This window comes from Oncorhynchus mykiss, chromosome 15 (assembly GCF_013265735.2).
Source record: "Oncorhynchus mykiss isolate Arlee chromosome 15, USDA_OmykA_1.1, whole genome shotgun sequence".
In the NCBI taxonomy this organism is placed as follows: Eukaryota; Metazoa; Chordata; class Actinopteri; order Salmoniformes; family Salmonidae; genus Oncorhynchus; species Oncorhynchus mykiss.
The window spans coordinates 48791200-48812059 of NC_048579.1; the positions used below are offsets into that span (position 1 = coordinate 48791200).

A 20860-nucleotide genomic window follows, 5' to 3' on the forward strand; every position below is an offset into this window, starting at 1 on the left:
TGCCCCGTCCGTGCGAGACCCAGCCGACCAGCCTGACCCAGTGGCCCTACATTGGTGTTCCGGTGCGGGGAGTGAAGTACCCAGGCAGCGATGCCTTTGGTGATGTTCACCCATGCTGTACCGGCGCCAGAGACACGTATTCTCAAACACTGTCTTTAATAAGTACCAAACCCGGCTGACCCAGTGGTCGCTGCTGGCCGGGTCTGGTGCACAAAACCACAAATATCTCGGAAATGAAACCAGATAGAGACATCCCGTCCCTTTCGGTCCGACCCAGTGCCCCTACACTGGGAGTGGCTCACCCAGGCAGCGACCCAGTGGCCGGTTCTGGTATACAGAACCAAATATCACCTGTGTAAGTCCATGGGGTGCAATAGGTGAGGAAGTTACTGTAATTTCTGCCCGCTAGTGTGTCATTATTCTCAATGACACAACAAAACATGCTAAATGGTTAGTAACAAAACAATTACCATAATAAAAAGGATAAACATGTTTTGTTAGCTTTCTCTCCTGTGGCGGTGCTATCTGTCTCCTCCACCTCTTCTAGAGGGAGGAGCCACAGACCTGAGTGACGCTCCCTCTCCCACGGAGAGTACTCCCCTTCTACCAGCAGGGGGAGACACACCAGATAGAGAGACGGACAGGGAGGGAGGACACATACACAGACACAGAGAGAAAGAGGGTTGAGAGACCAGAATAGAGAACAAAAGAGAGGAAAGGAAACTAGTCTAGAAATAAATCTTTCTGACTGACAGCATATAGAGACGCACACACAGGAAAACAGAGAAAAAGGCACGATTACCATCACTAGATAACTCCTCCTCCTCCTCATCAACCTCTCCTTCCTCCTCTCCTTCTTCTGTCTCTTCTTCGTCGTCTCCTCTCTCTCCTCGGAGGCGTGCGTGTAGTTCCATGGCCTTCCTCCAGGAGTCTCTAGCCAGGTCATTGGTTTGAGCCCGCTGCCTCTCCCCCTCCTCCTCCGTCTCTGATTCCGAACTATGAGGAGAGAGGAAGGCAATTAGTGTGTGTGTGTTCGTGTGTGTAAGTGTGTGTGCAAGAGAAAAGGGGGGAGAAAGAGGGAAAGAGAAAGAGAGGGAGAGACAGCGAGAGAGAAAGAGGGGGAGGGAAAGAGACGGAGAGGGAGAGATAGCGGGAGAGACAGAGGGAGAGATAGCGAGAGAGAAAGAGGGGGAGAGAAAGAGGACACGCTAGATAGAAATAAAGATACATTTTTGTTTTTGTAATGCTGACCTGGAGCCCTCGTTGCTCTTGTCCCACAACGGGCTGCGCTTGTGATTGGCCTTCTTCTCCTCTGTCACCAGCAGACTGAGGTTGTAATTGGCCAGCGTCTCCTCTGGCACCTCCTCCGGCTCATCTGTTAGCTGTTCAGTCTCCAGGCTCCCCAGGCTCACATGGTAGTTCTCCAGCTCTATACGTTCTGGCGTGCCGTGCACGCGCTTAGCCAAGCCACACTCCTCCTCAATCAGAGACGCCACTGAGACACACACACCAGCCACACACACACATACATACACTTAGCCAAAGTCAAACTCAGGACATTCTTTACACACTCAGTGGCGTCACTAAGACACACATTCTGTGCACAAACACACACACACACGTCACACGCATTACGACTGAAAACACACACATGACACAGATACATGAACCTCTTGGCTTACCTGAGGACTTGCGATCTGCTGTCACCACAGTCACTGAGGAGCGAGGGTTAGTGGACAGAGCAGCTTGGGACTCCTGGAAGGAGGGGTCAAAGAAAGAAAAAAATAAGCATTTTACCAAACATTTTACCAAACATTTTCCCAAGGACCAGTGTATTGATCTACAGAAAACCTCATACATACGTGATGTGTTCTCCTCAAAACAATATAATATACAGAGAGAGAGAGCTCGTCATTAACTGAAACCTTAATTGCTATGTCTATACAAATATCAGGAGTTAAAACCCCAGATCAGCCAAGAGCTTCTATTTCGCCAGAGTACGAGGTGAAAGGCAGAAGTCCTTACCAGGAGGGTCCGCTGAGAGGGGGTCCGTTCGTAGGGGGTTGGGGGCTGATCGGAGGTCGGGGGGGCTGCCCTCTTCCTCTGGACCGGCCCAACCAGACGGACGTCATAGTGCGGCTTACAGTAAAACTTCCCTACACACAGAACCGATGAGTTAGAACACGAGACACCGAACCGCCCGACACACAGCAGCAGTTTAAGGACCTCGCTACAGAGATCTGCATCTTACAGAAGAACTTTAAGCAAAAAACAAAATGTTATCTAACTACAGTAGAAGTACAGAGAAAACCGTGTTAAATATCGCACACGTCTCCTCCTCAGCTAAATCTCATTCACATTTCCACACAAAGAAAACAGTGTCCCTCGACACTTGAGGAACAGCTACATCTCTCAGCCTCCCGGGAAAAGAACGGGGAGAATGAAATAGAGTTGTGTCTTACAGTGGGACTCCTCCATAGAAAACAGCGCCGGTCGACAGACCGACAGGAAGACACACTCGATCTGGTCCCTACACTGACGGACCACTTCATATATAGTCTACCCTACACACACTTCTCTCCCGCCTCACACTCAAACGGCTATCATGTGACACCTCATCCCTGATTGGTTGAAGGGTTTGAATTAAACTTAAAAATCAACTCCTGACATGACAGACATCTTTTGTATCTGCCCCCCCCCCTCCCCCTCCCCTCCATTTACAAACACACAGCACATCTCTAAGAAGTACAATACACACACACACACACAGTTACGCAAGCAAGCAGGCATGCACACACACACCATAGCTTTTTGTGGGCCCTAAGTGAGATTTGTTTGGGGGGCCACCCCTACCTCGTGGGCAAAACATTTTGGTGGCCCTCCTATTCACAGCCAAAATAAACATTTAAGTTTTACATTTAATTTCCTGCAGTTCCACATATTTTGCCATGGGGCCAAAAGAAAATTGTGCAATTTTTACAGCAAATTTCCTGCAATTCTACCCAATTAGGGGGCCCCGTAATTGGGGCCCCCTAATCTAAAGAAATGTTAGCTGACATGGCTAATTTAGTGACTGTCAGTGACTGACAATAAGAAGAGAAAAACTGCTAATGTACAACCACATTTTCTTCTTGCACCTTGTGTATTCTACAGTAATCAAAGATAAACAACCACGCAGTCGGTCCAGGGAGCCCCAGGCCCCAACGGTGCAGTAAGCAACACACTGAGTTTGTGTTCATCATGTGTTAACTGAGTTGGTCTCTGGTCTGCTGATAACCTGGAAGCTTTACAAAGTGATCATGCGGTGTAACATCAACCCAGCCCAGTGCAGATTGGAAAAATCTGTATAAAAACAGCGTGATTGAGTGTCACTAACCCTCATTAACTGCAGGTCAGAGCTGCATTCAAGATAACACAAGTTGTGGTAGAGCATATAAAAAGTTGTAGCAGTGTTTCGATGCCAAGGCCATGCTGGTCGTGGTATTTTCAGTGTGTGTGTGTGTGTGGTAGGGCAGCCCTTGTCATTCATCGGAGTTACCCATTTTTACCATTACTCTCCAACTCCATGGAGTTCAGTGACACCCTCTCCCTGCCCTCACCCCTCCCAGGTCTCTCCCCTTTCCCCATCCTTAGACCTGGTCTCACTCTCCTCCCTCCTCAGGGGCTCACCGTTAGGTCGGTCGTAGGCGTAGGAGGCCAGGCGGATGGTGGAGCTGCAGTGGTCACACTGGAAGCAGCTCCGGTGGAAGAACAGTCCCTCAACACTGAGTCTCTCCATCACGTACACCCGCTTACTGCAGAAGAAACACACATCACTGGCCCCTCCTGACCCTGCCAACACAGAGCGAACGGCAGCCTGAGAGAGAGAGAGATGGGGGGGGGGGAGAATGAGCTGTAATAGATGGACTGTAATAACTAGCCTACAGCTAGACCCCAATGCGCATCCAATCCATCCAATAAGTAGGCCTATAGTTGACTCTTTCGGTTAAAAGCATTCGATTTTGCAATGGTATAGGACTACATTATTTGGGATTTGTATGCCCATGAAAACTGTTTTCACAGCAAAACATAATGAAATGTTATGTAGCCATAGTTACACATACAGTGCATTTTCCGAGATCTCCAAGATCCATGATTTGTACAGGGTTGAAGATCACCGTTCTAATTCAAATGTTAACTGCTTAATAATGACAAATAACACGGTCATTAATGTAAGGAAATAAAGGTTGTGTTTCGTGTCACACGATCTGTGAGGACTCAAAGCATTAATAACTCATGAATTATGGACACCTCAAAACATTTTTTGATTCATCTCATGTATTATATTGAATGTAGGCTACCTATTCTGAGTGTGTTCATGTGTTTAAAATTGCCATGGCTGAGAGGGTAGGCTACCGGGTAGTAGAGTAGGCTTAGTGGAGGGTAAACGCAAGTCAACGTTGTTAACCCACCTTAAAAAATAATGCATTGAAAGTATAGGGTGCGTTTCTTTTTCCACTACGACAGGTGTTTTGCCGAAAATCTCCCCTCACAGAATCCCCCCCCCCCCCCCCCTTCGCGTGAACGCGCACACGCTCAATTCTTTATTGCTGTGAGTTGAGATTTCTGCTGTCAATTTATCCTACATTTCACTGATTTTAGTAGCAGAATTTAGGCTGCGTTTCATTAGATTTTTTTTAATGGCTGTTTTATCGCCGGGGAGGCACTAGTAATGTCTGCAGTTTCCGGTTTGGCTATTTGTTTCAAGTGTATCAAGTCTATAAATAAATATCTTTGCCAAAATTCGACATCTCTCCCATGTCGTATTCGACTAGTAGTTGTTCTGAAATGTTTATTGCTTGCCTACATTTTACGCCATCCTCTATGTTTAATTTAACACGCATAATTTCGGTTGCCTGAAGTTTGTACTTTCTATAGAACAATCATCCCCCTTCTAAATTCCTTAATTTTGTTGCTAGAGTCAACCCATCAGAGTCAAATACTTTATTTTTAGCTCGGGGATTCGATCTTGCAACCTTTCAGTTACTAGTCCAACGCTCTAACCACTAGGCTACGCTGCCGCTGATCATTGGCAGTTGCCTTGAAGGACACAAATAGAAAATGCTTTCTGCTACTAAAATCAGTTAAATGTATGCTAAACTGACAACGTAGTGAAGAGCAGAAATCTCAACTAGCAAGCAAGTCACAGCAATGAAGAATGGAGTGTGTGCGCGTGATTCTGGTAGGGGGGGGGGGGGGATTTTCTGGTAGGGGGGGGGTTTCAGCACAACACCTGCAATCAGAATTTACTCACCTATTTTTTTTTTTACCACTACAGACTGGTTACGGGTCAGCCTATTTGATGTTCATGATAATACACCCTCCCGTTTTCGTCTGTTCTTATGCACGACGCGACACTGGAGGAAACCGCCCTTAGCCGTGGTATATTGGCCATATATATCGCAAACCTTTGAGGTGCCTTATTGCTATTATAAACTGGTTACCAACACAATTAGAGCAGTAAAAATAAATATGTTGTCATACCAATGGTATGATATACCACGGCTTTCAGCCAATTAGCATTCAACTTTATCTCCAATATAAAAAAAAAACATCTAGACATTATCTCTCATTTCTTTTAGACTAAATTTGGTTTTTAACAGAGAAGATTTGTATAAACCTTGCTGTCTGTCTCTCCGACATTTGCAACATTGTTTCAATATTAAAATCCGATCTCCAGCGGTCCCATCGTAATGAACGTGTGGGGTTCGGGAGTCGGGACGAGAGAGGGAGGCAGGCAGCGTTTCTCAGCCAGTCGAAATCATGAATCAGCTGGCATCATTTTTATGGATATATACAAAGAAATGTCAATTGAACAAAAAGGTCAAACGAAACGAAGTGCAGCTAGTTTACAGTCTTTCCAGCGTCAGTTTGAAGTTATTGTGTTAGCCGTGTTGTTGTCTAGCTCCCCTGGACAACAGTGTCCCAACGAGAGAGCACATGTTCTATGCCAGGCGAAATCGTGCCTCATTAGCACATTTTTATGGATGTATCCAAATAAATGTCACTAGAAAACAGCTTAAACAAATGCAGCTACTATTATTCTGTCTGGCTGCACTGTTTGACGTGACTGTACGTTAGTCGTAGTTGGCTAGCCAGCAAGCATGGGATAACAACGTTGCCAGCCAGTATGGCAATGGAACATTTAGAACGAACGACTGGGTCGCGTCCGTAGATACAGAACAAAAACACTGGCAACCGAACCAATAGAACGAACGATCAGTCGGCTCGGGTAGCATCCTTAGATTTGTGCCGGGACTATATATTGTGGAATGATGACATAGTATGAATAAATTCATCAAAATAACGTTTTTTAATTAAAACATGTCAATCATAATATGAATATGTACGTAACCCGTTGTATAAAAGTGATAATGCCCTCGAAGCCGGTGTTTGGAGGATAATATTGGCACGGTTTGCCGTAACAACACCCGTGCAAATACAGTGCCTTGCGAAAGTATTCGGCGACCTTTTGCCACATTTCAGGCTTCAAACAAAGATATAAAACTGTATTTTTTTGTGAAGAATCAACAACAAGTGGGACACAATCATGAAGTGGAACGACATTTATTGGATATTTCAAACTTTTTTAACAAATCAAAAACTGAAAAATTGGGAGTGCAAAATTATTCAGCCCCCTTAATTAAGTTAATACTTTGTAGCGCCACCTTTTGCTGCGATTACAGCTGTAAATCGCTTGGGGTATGTCTCTATCAGTTTTGCACATCGAGAGACTGACATTTTTTCCCATTCCTCCTTGCAAAACAGCTCGAGCTCAGTGAGGTTGGATGGAGAGCATTTGTGAACAGCAGTTTTCAGTTCTTTCCACAGATTCTCGATTGGATTCAGGTCTGGACTTTGACTTGGCCATTCTAACACCTGGATATGTTTATTTTTGAACCATTCCATTGTAGATTTTGCTTTATGTTTTGGATCATTGTATTGTTGCAAGACAAATCTCCGTCCCAGTCTCAGGTCTTTTGCAGACTCCATCAGGTTTTCTTCCAGAATGGTCCTGTATTTGGCTCCATCCATCTTCCCATCAATTTGAACCATCTTCCCTGTCCCTGCTGAAGAAAAGCAGGCCCAAACCATGATGCTGCCACCACCATGTTTGACAGTGGGGATGGTGTGTTCAGGGTGTTGCTTTTACGCCAAACATAACGTTTTGCATTGTTGCCAAAAAGTTCAATTTTGGTTTCATCTGACCAGAGCACCTTCTTCCACATGTTTGGTGTGTCTCCCAGGTGGCTTGTGGCAAACTTTAAACGACACTTTTTATGGATATCTTTAAGAAATGGCTTTCTTCTTGCCACTCTTCCATAAAGGCCAGATTTGTGCAATATACGACCGATTGTTGTCCTATGGACAGAGTCTCCCACCTCAGCTGTAGATCTCTGCAGTTCATCCAGAGTGATCATGGGCCTCTTGGCTGCATCTCTGATCAGTCTTCTCCTTGTATGAGCTGAAAGTTTAGAGGGACGGCCAGGTCTTGGTAGATTTGCAGTGGTCTGATACTCCTTCCATTTCAATATTATCGCTTGCACAGTGATCCTTGGGATGTTTAAAGCTTGGGAAATGTTTTATTATCCAAATCCGGCTTTAAACTTCTTCACAACAGTATCTCGGACCTGCCTGGTGTGTTCCTTGTTCTTCTTGATGCTCTCTGCGCTTTTAACGGACCTCTGAGACTATCACAGTGCAGGTGCATTTATACGGAGACTTGATTACACACAGGTGGATTGTATTTATCATCATTAGTCATTTAGGTCAACATTGGATCATTCAGAGATCCTCACTGAACTTCTGGAGAGAGTTTGCTGCACTGAAAGTAAAGGGGCTGAATAATTTTGCACGCCCAATTATTCAGTTTTTGATTTGTTAAAAAAGTTTGAAATATCCAATAAATGTCGTTCCACTTCATGATTGTGTCCCACTTGTTGTTGATTCTTCACAAAAAAATACAGTTTTATATCTTTATGTTTGAAGCCTGAAATGTGGCAAAAGGTCGCAAAGTTCAAGGGGGCCGAATACTTTCGCAAGGCACTGTATATCCTCCAAACACCCGGTTTCTGGGGCATTATCCTTTAATCATCAAATGGCACGAGTAGGCCTATACATGCCGTTTGGATGCTGGAATTATTTTGGAGTGGAGGCACATACACAGTTAGACTACTTTTTGAATTGATTTGTTTGACAATCAGATGAAAATACAATTTCTGTTAATGTCAAATTAAAAGCTAATACAATTTTACTGTTTAAATTGGCTTTATTATTAGGGCCATAAAAACGCTCAAGCGTGTGCACTCAATACAGAGTAGACCCGAATGTCATGGAGTAATTAAACATGCAATATCCTCCTTTAGATATTTGGGTATTATTGTATTATTTAAATGAGCGCTGCCCCCAAACAAGAACAAATTTGGTGGGTCTGGACCCGACCAAATTTGATCCAATCATCATCGATGTCTATGTTTCACAAGTTTGGATATCAAAGCACAGCCCAGTAGAGCACAGTGGAGTACAGCACAGTAGAGTGCAGTACAGTACAATAGAGTACATTATAGTGCAGTACAATACATTATAGTGTACTCAACTCTAGTGTGCTCTTCGAGATGGGGAAAGGTCTGCCCATAATAAAGAGATTGTCTGCTTTTTTGACACCACACTCAACAAATCAAGTCCTGCCAGCTCTAGTTTTGTCTTATCTTGATTATTGTACAAGTCCTGTGGTTGAGTCCTGCAAGGAAATACCTAGTTAAGCTGCAGCTGGCCCAGAACAGAGAGGCAAGTCTTGCTCTTCATTATAATCAGAGGGCTGATATAAATACTATACATGCCAGTCTCTCTTGGCTAAGAGTTGAGGAGAGACTGACTGCATCACTTCTTCTTTTTATAAGAAACAATGTGTTGAAAATCCCAAATTGGTTGCATAGTCAACTTACACACAGCTCTGACACACACACTTACCAGACCAGACATGTCACCAGGGGTCTTTTCACAGTCCACAAATCCAGAACAAATTCAAAAAAGTGTACTGTATTATATAGAGCCATTATTGCATGGAACTCCCTTCCATCTCATATTGCTCAAATGAACAGCAAACCTGGTTTAAAAAAACAGATAAAGCAACACCTCACAACGCCTCTCCCCTATTTGACCTAGATAATGTGTGTGCATGTATTGATATGTAGGCTACGTGTGCCATTTTTAAATTGATGTAGTTCTGTCTTTGAGCTGTTCTAGTCTATTAATGTTCTGTATTATGTAATGTTTGATGTTTTGTGTGGACCCCCAGGAAGAGTAGCTGCTTTGTTTGCAAAAGCTAAATGGGGAGCCTAATAAAATACCAAATACATACTGTGTACTGTACTGAACTCTACCGTACAGTACACAACTATACACTACTTTTCTTTACTGTACTGAACCATACTTTACTTTCCTGTACTCTAATGTGCTGTATTGTACTTTACTGTGCTGTGCAAACTTGTGGGGCTGTAGGTAGCCTAACTATTAAGAGAGCTGGACCAGTAACCAAAAGGGCGTTGGTTCGAATTTCTGAGAATGCTAGGTGAACATCTGCCAATGTGTCCTTGAGCAAGGCACTTAAACCTAATTGCTCCTTTAAGTCGCTCTGGATAAGAGTGTCTGTCTAAATGACTGAAATGTAATTGTGAACCCAACTGTGGTTTGTGACCACTATGGTTTCCATTGTAGCCAACTCAATTGCAGAAATTCCGTTACCGATTGATTTACTGGTACCGAATTGATATCAGTAAAAACCAGTGGTGGAAAAAGTAACCGATTATCACACTTGTGTAAAACTAAAAGATACCTTATTAGAAAATGACTTAAGTGAAAGTCACCCAGTAAAATTCTACTTGAGTAAAAGTCTAAATGTATTTGGTTTTAAATATACTTAAGTATCAAAAGTAAAAGTATAAATCATTTAAAATTCCTTATATTAAGCAAACCAGATCACACCATTATTTTAGCCAGGGGCAAACTCCAACACTCAGTCATAATTTTACAAATGAAGCATTTGTGTTTAGCCCACCAGATCAGAGGGCGTGGGGATGACAAGAGATGTTCTCTTTATAAGTGTGTGAATTGGCCCATTGTACTGTCCTGCTAAGCATTCAAAATGTAACGAGTACTTTTGGGTGTCAGGGAAAATGTATGAAGTAAAAGTACATACTTTTCTTTAGGAATGTAGTTAAGTAAAAGTTTTCAAAAATATAAATAGTAAAGTAATGTACAGATACCCCCCAAAATGACTTAAGTAGTACTTTAAAAGTATTTCTACTTAAATATTTTACACCACTCGTAAAAACACTATAACTAATTGATAGGTATACCTTTACTTGTCACTTCTGTGAACTTTCATTATCCTCCCTCCTCATGAGGGAGAGAAATGAGAAAATATCTTCTAGATATGTGGGTTTTTGGTACAGAATTTCACAGCACAAGGCAATGTTTCTTAAAACTAAATATAAGTGTTGATATTAGTTGGCAGCGGTCTTTACTTCAACATGATTGTGTTTTGATACATTGAAAATACATTTAAGACTTTTTCTGGTAGATGTTTTCTAAAGATAAATATATACAGTGCCTTGCGAAAGTATTCGGCCCCCTTGAACTTTGCGACCTTTTGCCACATTTCAGGCTTCAAACATAAAGATATAAAACTGTATTTTTTTGTGAAGAATCAACAACAAATGGGACACAATCATGAAGTGGAACAACATTTATTGGATATTTCAAACTTTTTTAACAAATCAAAAACTGAAAAATTGGGCGTGCAAAATGATTCAGCCCCTTTACTTTCAGTGCAGCAAACTCTCTCCAGAAGTTCAGTGAGGATCTCTGAATGATCCAATGTTGACCTAAATGACTAATGATGATAAATACAATCCACCTGTGTGTAATCAAGTCTCCGTATAAATGCACCTGCACTGTGATAGTCTCAGAGGTCCGTCAAAAGCGCAGAGAGCATCATGAAGAGCAAGGAACACACCAGGCAGGTCCGAGATACTGTTGTGAAGAAGTTTAAAGCCGGATTTGGATACAAAAAGATTTCCCAAGCTTTAAACATCCCAAGGAGCACTGTGCAAGCGATAATATTGAAATGGAAGGAGTATCAGACCACTGCAAATCTACCAAGACCTGGCCGTCCCTCTAAACTTTCAGCTCATACAAGGAGAAGACTGATCAGAGATGCAGCCAAGAGGCCCATGATCACTCTGGATGAACTGCAGAGATCTACAGCTGAGGTGGGAGACTCTGTCCATAGGACAACAATCAGTCGTATATTGCACAAATCTGGCCTTTATGGAAGAGTGGCAAGAAGAAAGCCATTTCTTAAAGATATCCATAAAAAGTGTCGTTTAAAGTTTGCCACAAGCCACCTGGGAGACACACCAAACATGTGGAAGAAGGTGCTCTGGTCAGATGAAACCAAAATTGAACTTTTTGGCAACAATGCAAAACGTTATGTTCGGCGTAAAAGCAACACAGCTCATCACACTGAACACACCATCCCCACTGTCAAACATGACGGTGGCAGCATCATGATTTGGGCCTGCTTTTCTTCAGCAGGGACAGGGAAGATGGTTAAAATTGATGGGAAGATGGATGGAGCCAAATACAGGACCATTCTGGAAGAAAACCTGATGGAGTCTGCAAAAGACCTGAGACTGGGGCGGAGATTTGTCTTCCAACAAGACAATGATCCAAAACATAAAGCAAAATCTACAATGGAATGGTTCAAAAATAAACATATCCAGGTGTTAGAATGGCCAAGTCAAAGTCCAGACCTGAATCCAATCGAGAATCTGTGGAAAGAACTGAAAACTGCTGTTCACAAATGCTCTCCATCCAACCTCACTGAGCTCGAGCTGTTTTGCAAGGAGGAATGGGAAAAAATGTCAGTCTCTCGATGTGCAAAACTGATAGAGACATACCCCAAGCGACTTACAGCTGTAATCGCAGCAAAAGGTGGCGCTACAAAGTATTAACTTAAGGGGGCTGAATAATTTTGCACGCCCAATTTTTCAGTTTTTGATTTGTTAAAAAAGTTTGAAATATCCAATAAATGTCGTTCCACTTCATGATTGTGTCCCACTTGTTGTTGATTCTTCACAAAAAAATACAGTTTTATATCTTTATGTTTGAAGCCTGAAATGTGGCAAAAGGTCGCAAAGTTCAAGGGGGCCGAATACTTTCGCAAGGCACTGTATATATTTTTAAATGGACTCCTAGCTTTAATTTGACATGTTCCTATGAACTTCACATGTTGGTGCTCATGGGTACTTTTACATGGAAATGACCTACTTCAGAACAAGCCTAGATAGGGTATAATCCAATGCTGGATGAGTTTCGGCCTATCGACAGTATTAGTATGGGTGAGTCGACTCACTCAAATCAATTCTTACCGTTTCCTTCCTATCAGGAGTGTGCTGGGATGAAGGTGACTCTTGACTTTGAAGCTGATTGGATATCTGTTCAGCCAATGAGCTCACTCCCCCTGTGTACATCTGAACATATTTCTAAAAGACAACAGGAGAAAAGACAGACGGGATGAGGACGAAGGACAGAACAAACAGTAAACACACAAGTAAACAGACACAGACACACTCACTAGGGATGACACAATCGGAGCCATAAACAGAGCGTTTTGATGTGGTGTTATGAATGTGGAAATGGACCACAAAGCTAGAAGCATCAAACCCCTATTGGATTCTATCATTATACTCATTTAACCCTCTTTCTGTTGCAGTGTAATCATTGTCCAACATAATAAATATAAATGTTATCACTAGGCCCTTATCTCACACCAATCAAACTGAATTTGTAGGCAAATAAGAGATGAGTCCGAGGAAAGAAGGCTGTGCAAACATTAACAAAAACCATTCACAGGCCTCTGATTTTTTTTAATCTTAAAAAGGAACATTTCAGTGGCAGTGTTGTCACATGCCACATGCCCTGCGGTAAATTATACAAATATACTTTCTTAAAAGACCAAACAAGATGTACTCTGACTCCAGTTCAGTCCAGTTTAATCCTCTTTCTCTGAAACAACAGTTGTTAATATGATTTACAGTATAATTTAACCCTCTGGCACTGCCCTGAGGCCCATAGATTGAACTCAATGACTATAGGTCAAGTTGGAGCCCACTTATGGTCCACACTAGCCCAGTAATGGACAAATGGAGCCCCACGTTACTCCTTATAGTCCAAGGATCTTACATATTCTGATTAAAGGTTGAATTGGTTCTGGAAGCCAAAACAGCCAAATAATCCATCTAAATGTGAATCAATTCTCAATTGCGGTACGGTTCTAGAAAAACAAATCCCTTTCAATGTCACATCAAAATAATTTCCAAAATACAAAATCCAGTTGCAGCCGACTGCATTTTTCAGTGACAACACACTTGAGGCGTCTGTCTTCAGTTTACACAGAGGTGTACGGGGACACAGATAGTTAATTAGCACAGGTAGTCCACGCTGTTTTCCACAAACAAACACTGCCACATGGAAATGGCTGTGTGAGAACACTAAACCCTAAAAAGGTGTGTAAGAAATTTAACAAATGTGATTTTTGAAAATTGATTTATTGCTTATATGAAAGACGGGTTTCCGTATGTTTCCAAAAGCGTACCGCAAGCGATGCGTGTTAATGTTCAGCGCGAGCCTCGGGGCTTTTCTATCGTCAATTGGCGCTAAAAAGTAGTTTGCGTCTATGAATGGGGTAAGTCCACACTAGGGGTATGGTTAAAGCTTTGACCGCGGGCAACGCTTACTGCCAACGTTCACCATGCATCTGTCAAGATCTAAACGTGGATTTGATGTGTTCTCTCAGTCTATTGTTTTCACTACACTGCTAGAACAATTCATTGTCTTACGCCAGATATAGCAGCAACATTCGTCTGTTGGTTGACGGACTGCGAGTCGCGTAGGATTGACGCCACCCGTCGAAAGACAATTCTGACTCTTCTGTCCTGGAGATATATCAGGGAACCACTGATGTAGCCGAGAAGAGACCTCAAAAGTCATCACACCAATGACACACAGTCTACAGATGGCTACTGGGAACTTGGGGAGTCTAGGAACATTTATGGGTGGCATGGGACGTCATCACTAGTCTTACATGCCATCTGGTCTACACACAACTACATTACCCAGAATCCTCTGGGGTGGCCTACCTGCTCCCCCCTGCTGGGCAGAGTGTGACATTTGACCTTTTCCTTGTACTTGAAACTCATCTGCTCCTGCTGCTGCGTGCGCTTCTTCTGGGGTTAGATGGGTTTAGGCGGCATCATGTGAGTGGGTGGTTGACGTAGCAAAATAGTGAAATACTGGAATATCTAGGGAACTCTAAGGCTAAGAAAGGGCTATGACAAAATGCCACGCGACTGAACTACACAGCATACATCATGCACCCCCATGTGGTGACACAGAGAGATACAGCTATGTAACTCTACAGTCCTCTAAGAACCACAGGTGAAGCAGGAGGGGGACTTACTATTTTGACCTGTTTCCAGGTGGCAGCGGAGGCCACAAGGGCTGGCTGGGCCTGGGGGTCAGGGGATGCTGGAGGAGGTGGAAGCGTGGGCATGGAGTCCCCCTGGTGGTCCGTTAGTAGAGGGATTGAGGGCTGTGGAGCCGGGGACGGCCATGGCTACCTTTATACCATACTACAACCACAGCCTTAAGAATCTAGGGCCTAGGCCAAGAGCTACCGCTGTTAACCCTAACTACCGGTTAATCTTAACCCATATTGCTGCAACCACAGCTGCTCAGTTCAACCAAATCAACCCTTACTTACTGCTCCAAGGCTCAGTGAGTCCCATTGGCCCTGACCCAGAATGCCCATCACAGTGCAGCTAATCTGTCTTATCCTCTGAAACCTCAAGAGGAAGTCACACCTGGAGGATCTAAACTACCAACAGCTGTTGATGACAGACCGTGCTGCAGAAGTTCCTTTATTCAGATTAAAAGCACAGATTTTCAATAAGAGTGTTTTTAAAAAAAACTTTGACGCTTTGAGCGAGGGAAACCACTCTTAGAAACACCTGAAAACTTATAGCAGCTAGGAGTTCTGAATTCCATCCCCTCTCACCTGTCTGCGTAGAGCTGCAGCTGGCGTGGAGGAGGGGCAAGGGGCATTCTCCTCAAACTTGGCCAGCAGCTGATTGGCCATCGAGCGCACTCTGCTCTGGCTTGCTCCACCCACAGAGCACAGGGCAGTCTCTTCCTGTGGAAGGCAGAATGGCGGAGAGTTTGACCAGTGTCACTGAAAGGCCAAAGGTGTTGTATTGCTGTTCTAACTTCTAAAATACTTCATATTATTGCAGGTCATCTCATTCATTTAGTCACAGAACTACCAGCAGTTTCAATTTCTGTTACCTAGGGGTAAAGGTTACACCCTCTCACCTCATAACTGTCCTGAGATCTTAATCGGACATCTTGTTTCACGTCCTCCAGACATGGCCGACTGGTCTTTCTCCTCTTCCCCACCGCATCCTTCTCCTTCTGCTCCTGGTGGGAGGGACACAGACAAATACATGTAAAACACACATGCACCTATACACCTACACAAAGACAAACAGAGTCCCTGCTTAAACAAATAGGGGTGTGTACCTTGGGGTTGCGCTTGCGGGATGGGCTGTGGCCAAGGCGGCTGAGGAGAGAGGCAGGACCAATCACAGCAGCCCTCCCATCTGGGCTCTCAGTCTGGGATTCTACAGAAAAGAATAGAGGAGAAGAACAGTCATGCACAGCCATTCCTCACCTCCTTTCCTTCACAACCACTGACAGGCAATAGGAATAGAAACAGTTTCACCACTTTGCTTTTGCTTAGTAAGGCATTGAAGATACGTGGTTATGAAGGAGAGGGCTGGAGATGAGAGAGGGTAGGATAAGAATATAGGGTGATGAGGAGAATTGAGCATTGACAGCTCTTAAGCTGACTACTGTGGTTGAGAAACTCACCACTTGGGGGCAGTGCGTCCTTGAAGAGCTGGTGAAACTGGCTGAGGTACATGACCATACAGAGAGTGTCCGTTTCACTGACAGACGCCATCTCCTCGACAGTCATCACAGGAGAGATGCCAAACTCCTTCTCTGCCACCTCCAACCCCAACCTCATATTCACCTCCCCCTCATCCTCCCCCAGAGAGGCAAAGTCACTGCAAAGAGATGGGACGAAAGAGTCAAAGTAAGAGAGTCACACACACACACACACACACACACACACACACACACGTGCAAATAGACACACTTTACGCACGCATGCACGCACACACACACACACCAGAGCAAGAGGACAAAGAGAGGCACTGATCCAATCAGGTAATTAAAAGGACACTAATCAGGACCATGGTCTTCTGACTCATCAGCCCCACCTCTCTCACACACAAACACACACACATACACCTGAGCTTGCGTGAAAAGGAAGTGAGACTAAGGTTCGAAAGGTGAGAGGTGGGCTGAGAAGTGAGGCATTGGTAACGTTCCAGTCCAACTACATTGCGCCTGAATGCCACCTTTGGGATGAGCTGTATGAGGCGAGAGGCGAGGTGATTTGTGACGAGCAGGAGGCTAGAGGTCAGATGTGACTCACATGAGGTCAGGGCGGTAGTGGTGGATGACGGCACACAAAGCTAGGCCACTCTTCCAGGATGTAGTGAGGTCGCTAACAGCAACGCCACGGTAACCCTGCGTCTGCTGCTGGCACCACGACAAAAGCTTACTGGAGCGAGAGAAGGACTCTGGGGAACCAGATGGAAAGAAAATAAATATGAGTGAAGATAGTATTCAAGCCAATGGTTAGAGTTATGTTAGTGTACCGTTCAATACTCAGAGGGTCAGACTCACCCTGTCGTAGTAGCTTCGGCAAGGGGGATCGGGGTTGCGGTTCCTGGACCACACCCGAACCTCCATTCTCTCCTGTGTATATTAGATGGCCCACCTACAGAGATTGTCATCATCATCATCATCATCATCATCAGACCTGTGTGTGTGTATGTGTGTGTGCCTGTGTATACCTGTGCGGGGCTGATGAGTTGAGGGTTGATGTTAGGGTAGCGGGTAGCTGGGTCTACGGTGTATTGACCAAAGTTTTTGTTGACATTTTCTGGAGTGGTCTGAGGAAGGAGACGATACAGACTCTCTCTGAAAGAAAGAAAAAAAAGAGAGGAGAGAGAGAGAGAGAGGATTATTTAGTTATGGAATCAGGTGAATGATCATTTAGTTTCCTAGCCGAGGTGCCTGTGTGTGTTTATCAATGATTTTGGCATGTCACGTATGTTTGTGTGGGTTTGGCAGTGTGTGCTTGTCTAGAGGTTTTACAATGTGTATTTTGACAGTGTGCCCATTCCCTGTTTGCTGGTGCGCGTGCTCTCCTAACTGCAGACCTGCCATCTCACCTTTCAGCAAGTAAGTCCAGAGGGGCAAGGCCTTGAGCCCAGCTCCGTACCATCCAGGCAGAATCCAGTGCTGCCAGGAACCCCCGTGCTATACCTGTCCCCATGGGCCAGAATGGCTAACACACACGCAAGCAGACACATACACATTACAACCATATGCTACTTACAACAGAATACCTTTCAGAGTACATTAGGATTGCTGACGTTAACATTCTTCTACTCTCCCTCAACTCTGCTCCTCTCTTACTCTCCCTCGCTCCTCACCTCCAGAAGGCTGTCTCCCACCAGCGTGACCAGTAGATGGTGTCCATGTCTCTGTCTGACCAGTGCAGCGTTCTCTGACGCGTACATACAGGTGAAGTCAAACAAGGCAACATCAGGCTGCCCGTAGTGGTTCATGGCAAAGTCCAGGGACGGCAGCTGGTGATTGGTGGAGAAGTCCGCCGCCTCGCGGGCATAGGCCAGCAGTGCATTCTGGTCCACGTTTCCCCGTGAGAGAAGTGTTTCTGTGTCTGCATTGTCCTGATAGGTATGACACAGTAAACATCAGTACAATAGAATGCAATCACTGTTTGAACAATAACACAGTTATACAGTCAAAATCAGGGCATTAACACAGCAGTGAGACCAACATGAGCAAAATAATGACACAGTCAATCAGTGCGTCATACAGTATTTGTGTGTGTATGTGTGCGTTGCTTTATATATATTTTACTCCCCAATTTTGTGATATCCAATTGGTAGTTACAGTCTTGTCCTATCACTGCAACTCCCCGTATGGACTCGGGAGAGGCAAAGGTCGAGAGCCGCGCGTCCTCCGAAACACGACCCTGCCAAGCCGCACTGCTTCTTGACACACTGCTCGCTTAACCCGGAAGCCAGCCGCACCAATGTGTCGGAGGAAACCGAGTCAGCATGCATTCGCCCGTGCCTGCCACAAGGAGTCGCTAGAGCGCGATGGGACAAGAACATCCCGGTCGGCCAAACCCTCCCCTAACCCGGACGACGTTGGGCCAATTGTGCGCCACCTCATGGGTCTCCCGATGCAGTGACTTAGACCGCTGCACCACTCGGGAGGCCCGTCTGTGTGCGTTGTTACCCGCAGAATGACTCCTTTCTCCAGCAGACTCTGCTTCTTAGCCGTCATCACAAAGTAGTGCGTGTCGTCCTTGTAGTACACTATATTCTCCAGGTCCACTCCCGTGGCATCCCGTAGCTCCTGAAAGAACCTCTGGTTGAAGATGAAGGCCACTCCACTGATCTCCTCCACCTTGGCCTCGGCCGTGGTGTTACGGTTCATGAAGTTAGCTGTGATAGCAATGGCCAGCTTGCCTCGGAACTCCTTACGCCTGAACCCTGATTGGACACATGGGAGACAGGATGTGATGGCAAACAGGAAGTCTGGGATCAGAGGGCTAGAAGAATTCCCTTCCTATAAAGGCATTTACTAAGAAATCTGCATCTGACTGGTGCTGCATGAGATCTGTTGCTGTTTCAGTTCAGTGTTTCAGTAGGTGCTACTAGAGGATTTACCTGGCAGTGTGTTCCGTCGTCCATCAGCTCCGATCACCACGTCACACTGCAGTGTGTTAATAGGGTGAGACTTGGGTTTCACCTCCACCCTCCAGCCTACCTCTGAGGTACACACACACACAAAGGCATTAAATACACACACACACACACACCCACCCACACGGCAGGTCTTACTCTGTTGTTCCTGGTCCGCAGGTGGCTCCACCAGTCCCTTGAACTCTACGTTGACATGGACTTCCACCCCCAACAACAGAGCCACCTTTAATAACACCAACTGTAGCTGCCGTATACCTACAGAGAGAAGGAGGGAGAGCGAGAGAGGAGGGAGGGAGGGAGAGAGAGAGAGAGGGCGAGAGAAATAGAGAGAGGATTCTCTAATGAACATTGAAGCCCCATAGCTGTAACCATGGAGACAAGGGTCAGGGATGATTCCATACTCACTGATGTGGTCAATGGCTCCAGCACAGAACTTTCCGTAGAACTTCTTGGCCCCGAGGCCCCTGAGGTCATGGATGGTGAAAGGCCAGAGGTGGAGGACGTTGTTCCTGGAGAAGGCATCCCTCTTCTCCAGCAGCACCACTCTGGCCCCCAGGAACCCCAGCTCTACTGCTGTACGCAGACCACATGGCCCCGCCCCAATGATCACACACTGGGAGAGAGGATAGCTGGGATGAGAAGCTAGAAACGTACACACTTAAACATACACACACTTGACATCCATATACTATACATATCAGACCTGGGTTCAAATACTATTTCTAATATCTCAATTAATTTCACGTACTTTGAATGTAAGTATTCAGATATCTTTTAATCGAAAAGACAAGCAGTTGAATATTTTAATGTATTAGGTAATACACTTGGAAAGTATTTGAAAATACTGACTCAAACTCCCATGCATTTAACACAGGCATTACAAAATAATATTTGAAAATTCTATTTGGTAGACTATTTCATTTTGACAAATAACCATTCAAATGCTCAAATAAATGTACTTGTTTTGGGCTATGTATTTGAACATTTGAAATACCAGATAGTAAATGACTAATAAGTACCGTTGTGTTGGCACAAACACGGCCCTTCCCGTATTCGTGGTGGGCCGCCCGTTTGTCCAGTTTGGCCCACAGTGCGTTGGCCTTCCAGTAGCTGAGGCGTTCTTTGAGGGTGTGGTAGAAAGGCCTCTGCGGCTGCGTCGGGGGGTATGTCTGTGGCTGTGTGTGTGTGTGTGTGAGCTGAAGGTGCTCACACAGCAGGTTGAAGGCACGGAGTGTCGTTCTGCAGGTGGACGCCTGGACAAACTCATCAAATAGAACCTGGGCGTGGCCCTCCTTCTCCGCCTGCTCCGCCTCCTGGGCCTCGTCGGCAACACCGGCAGCAGCAGGGCACCCTGAGAACTCCATCTCAGCTTCCTGTTCCGGGCTCTTTCATCGGCTGCCTGGAGAGAGAGAAAAGGCAGAGACTACGTTCCAGTGTTCCACACTGACTTCCCATGTAGAATCCATGCCTAATAGCCAGTCTGTGTTATCGTTCCAACTCCTTGCCACGCCAATGACAGCAATGAAGTTGGCATTTGCAAAAGCACAAACAGATATGTGATCAGGCTACATGCGTAATAAATTGCTTTTAAAACATCTAAGTACATTTCTAAGTTTGCAAGTAGCTGTGTGTGTGTGAGGTGTTCTCGGTCTGAGCTGGCTGCATATCAGATGTTAGGTCCCCTGCTAGGAGGTAGGGCTAGAGAGGTTCTTATACTGTTTAGATCCCAGATAAACCAGCTCTCCATGCTGTGCACTGGGCTTATGGGTAATGTAGTATATCTGCTGCTGAGACACAATCAAAGCCCTCAGAAAAGTGTTCTA

At 44.9% G+C, this 20860-nt stretch overlaps 1 protein-coding gene across 1 annotated transcript in view; it reads right to left on the reverse strand.

The window, feature by feature from the left end:
- The window catches only part of LOC110490203 (protein-methionine sulfoxide oxidase mical3a), a 28608-nt gene that overhangs the window by 6759 nt on the left and 989 nt on the right, over window positions 1–20860 (reverse strand). The window contains exons 2-21 of the mRNA XM_036944481.1: window positions 20057–20436; window positions 19443–19650; window positions 19176–19292; window positions 19002–19103; window positions 18568–18824; window positions 17733–17990; window positions 17469–17584; window positions 17088–17214; window positions 16918–17011; window positions 16664–16811; window positions 16033–16229; window positions 15682–15782; window positions 15475–15579; window positions 15161–15295; window positions 12474–12587; window positions 3670–3856; window positions 2026–2156; window positions 1683–1755; window positions 1252–1495; window positions 803–996 (exon numbers count right to left, since the gene is read on the reverse strand). Coding sequence (XP_036800376.1) covers window positions 803–996; window positions 1252–1495; window positions 1683–1755; window positions 2026–2156; window positions 3670–3856; window positions 12474–12587; window positions 15161–15295; window positions 15475–15579; window positions 15682–15782; window positions 16033–16229; window positions 16664–16811; window positions 16918–17011; window positions 17088–17214; window positions 17469–17584; window positions 17733–17990; window positions 18568–18824; window positions 19002–19103; window positions 19176–19292; window positions 19443–19650; window positions 20057–20401 — 3253 coding nt within the window. The 5' untranslated portion in view covers window positions 20402–20436. The remainder of the gene's footprint in view (window positions 1–802; window positions 997–1251; window positions 1496–1682; window positions 1756–2025; window positions 2157–3669; window positions 3857–12473; window positions 12588–15160; window positions 15296–15474; window positions 15580–15681; window positions 15783–16032; window positions 16230–16663; window positions 16812–16917; window positions 17012–17087; window positions 17215–17468; window positions 17585–17732; window positions 17991–18567; window positions 18825–19001; window positions 19104–19175; window positions 19293–19442; window positions 19651–20056; window positions 20437–20860) is intronic.